The sequence below is a fragment of the Acyrthosiphon pisum genome, chromosome A1, assembly GCF_005508785.2.
Source record: "Acyrthosiphon pisum isolate AL4f chromosome A1, pea_aphid_22Mar2018_4r6ur, whole genome shotgun sequence".
Taxonomy (NCBI): domain Eukaryota; kingdom Metazoa; phylum Arthropoda; class Insecta; order Hemiptera; family Aphididae; genus Acyrthosiphon; species Acyrthosiphon pisum.
This window is the reverse complement of record NC_042494.1, coordinates 170050381-170052944: the sequence shown is the minus strand read 5'-3', so window position 1 is coordinate 170052944 and position 2564 is coordinate 170050381. Positions and strand designations below refer to the sequence as shown.

Below are 2564 nucleotides of genomic sequence, written 5' to 3'. Positions count from 1 at the left end.
GGCTAACGGGGAGATCAGCTGACGTTTTAAAAAGGGCTAAAACTCGACATTTTGACAAAACTATCGAAAAACTCGGCCGCGCGCGGCCTATAAAATATTAAGCCGGCAACCCGAATAAAATCCTAACGGGTTCGTACAAATGCCGTAAAAGCAGTAAGTAACACTTGAACATTTTCGTCATGATAAGGCGGATGTGATAGCGAAAGGTAAATAACGAAAAAAAAACGCCGCCAGTCATCCCCACCGACGCCTTACCTACTTAAGAACTGGAGTCAAATCTATAACTCTTAAACCGTTGCGGCGTCCCGAACACGATTAAACTTACCTACGGTATAGTCGACTCGACTCGAGCTAGGATATTTTATTATATAATTAATATTTATACATTTATTCATTATATATAATATATATTATACATGTACCTACCTACCTACAGACCGATATCCTACAGTGGCTATATAGTGTATATTTATGCCAAATAAAATATATAAATACCGATAAAATGAAGGGTGACCGAGTAGGCATAAGGACAAAAGGCAGTGAAATATAATATTATTATAATAACGCAGTTACATGTAAATAAAAAAAATCGAACTTTTCGACGCCTGTATTTAGGGCCTGTATATAGTAATACCTACGCGACGTAAAGTGGTAAAACTCTACTTTTGTAAAAATGTATCGATAAACACGCGCACGGCGGCACTCGGTTTGCACGTCACGTCCGCCGCAGCGCGCCGGAAACAAAGTAGGGCCGCGCGCGGCCCGTAAATTTAGCGGGGAATGCGAATAAGGTCCGAACGGGAACGCAGAAAGTACTCAAAGCTGGTAAAGACGAAAAATCTGAATTAAACTGAAATAAACTGAATTAGATATTAATAGATCAATAAATAATAATAAAAAAAATTACAAATTTCTCGGTAAATATACCTTTTTTTTTTTCTGATAATATTTTCTATTGTGTATAATTTATATACCTTTTTTTTCCGATAATATTTTCTATTGTGCATAAAAGCGGAGACCGGGGAGACCGCCCACGGAATTTTTTCATTGGCCCTCGTTCACGTCGACTTTAAACCAAAGACCCGGGAGACGCGAACCGAATTTTTTCATTGGCCGTTTCCTTACGCTAGTTCAAAATATTATACCTAGTCGGAACGAGAGCGCCACACGGGTCTTCGTTTTATATATAAGGACTAGATTCACGAGAGGATCGCGGGAGCAACGCGAGCTCTTTTTTCGGAGCTGGTTATCATGGTTTTCTTATCATCATAAGTTTGTTATCATTAAAAATTTAAAAATATTATTATAATACCCATTTCATTTTCATTTTTCAAATGGCTTAAAAGTCTCTAAATATATTTATTATAGGTATAATATGCTTATTCGACATATAATATTAGGTATTTCTGGAAATATAAACTATTACCTAAGTATTAAGTATGAGTGACGGTAGTTTGTTCGGTATGTGATAAACATTTTTCAAAAAATAGTAATTTAGTTCGTCACATTGCCCGAATTCATTCGGAATCTCGTACATCAAAACCATCTACAAGTCATTCATTTATTTGTGAACACTGCAATCAGTCATTTTCTAGAAAACAGAACCTTAAACGTCATTTATTGGTTCATGTATCAACCTTCAATGAGCGTTGTAAGATTGTGTGTATGTATTGCTTATCTAATGGTATATCCAAAAAATTTGTCACTCGTAAACTACTGCAGAAACATTGTGTGAAGGAGCATGATGTGGAATTACAAGAAGAAATCAAAACATTTACTTCAAAGTCAGGTAAGAAAAATACGTTTAGAATGCAACTTTCAATATTATAGTGTAAGATAAATGTGAGTTTGAAATTGTATAGAATTCAATAAATGGCAACTTGATGTTCAACGAAGTACTCAGTGTCGATTTGTTTCTACTCGTGGTGATAATAAAGTTGCAAATGGTGTGAAAAAATTGTATCTGAATTGTCACCGTGATGGTTATTTTAACAGAAAGTTGAATTCTATAAGAAAACTAAAAAGTCAGGGTTCCAATAAGATTAATGCAACATGTACAGCACAAATGGTTGTATCTGAAAATCTTGACGGTTCCTATATTATTGTTAATTATACAAGTACCCACTGTGACCATAATTGTAACATAGGCCGTCTCACTTAAGCTAAGGAAGAACGAGCTTCTATCGCGGGTGAGTGTTAGAGAACTTATCAGTTGAAAGAATCATATAGGTATTTTATGTTTTATAATTAGAGCTAGGATTCTAATGACCTAAGAAATACACAAAAATGCACTAAACAAAACCAAAAATGACCTAAAAACTCAAAAAACTCAAAAAAAATGACCAAAAAATGTACCTCCTTAGATGAGCGAAAAAAATTAATATTTAAAGTTTTAATTAATAATTATGATTTATGAATAAAATAGGTATAAATTTGACTTGTGAATTTAACCGCTTCCTGGTATAATTATTTTGAAAAATCAATAAAATCGTATTATCATATTTTTTTTTTTATCTGTACACATATTATTAATAAAATATCGGCACCAAACTCACTCACAAAAC

The 2564-nt window shown here is 33.9% G+C and overlaps 1 protein-coding gene across 1 annotated transcript in view; it reads left to right on the top strand.

Moving 5' to 3' along the window:
- LOC103309676 overlaps positions 1–2564 on the top strand; it is a 7008-nt gene that overhangs the window by 223 nt on the left and 4221 nt on the right. The window contains exons 2-3 of the mRNA XM_008185742.1: positions 1596–1789; positions 1863–2090. Coding sequence (XP_008183964.1) covers positions 1596–1789; positions 1863–2090 — 422 coding nt within the window. The remainder of the gene's footprint in view (positions 1–1595; positions 1790–1862; positions 2091–2564) is intronic.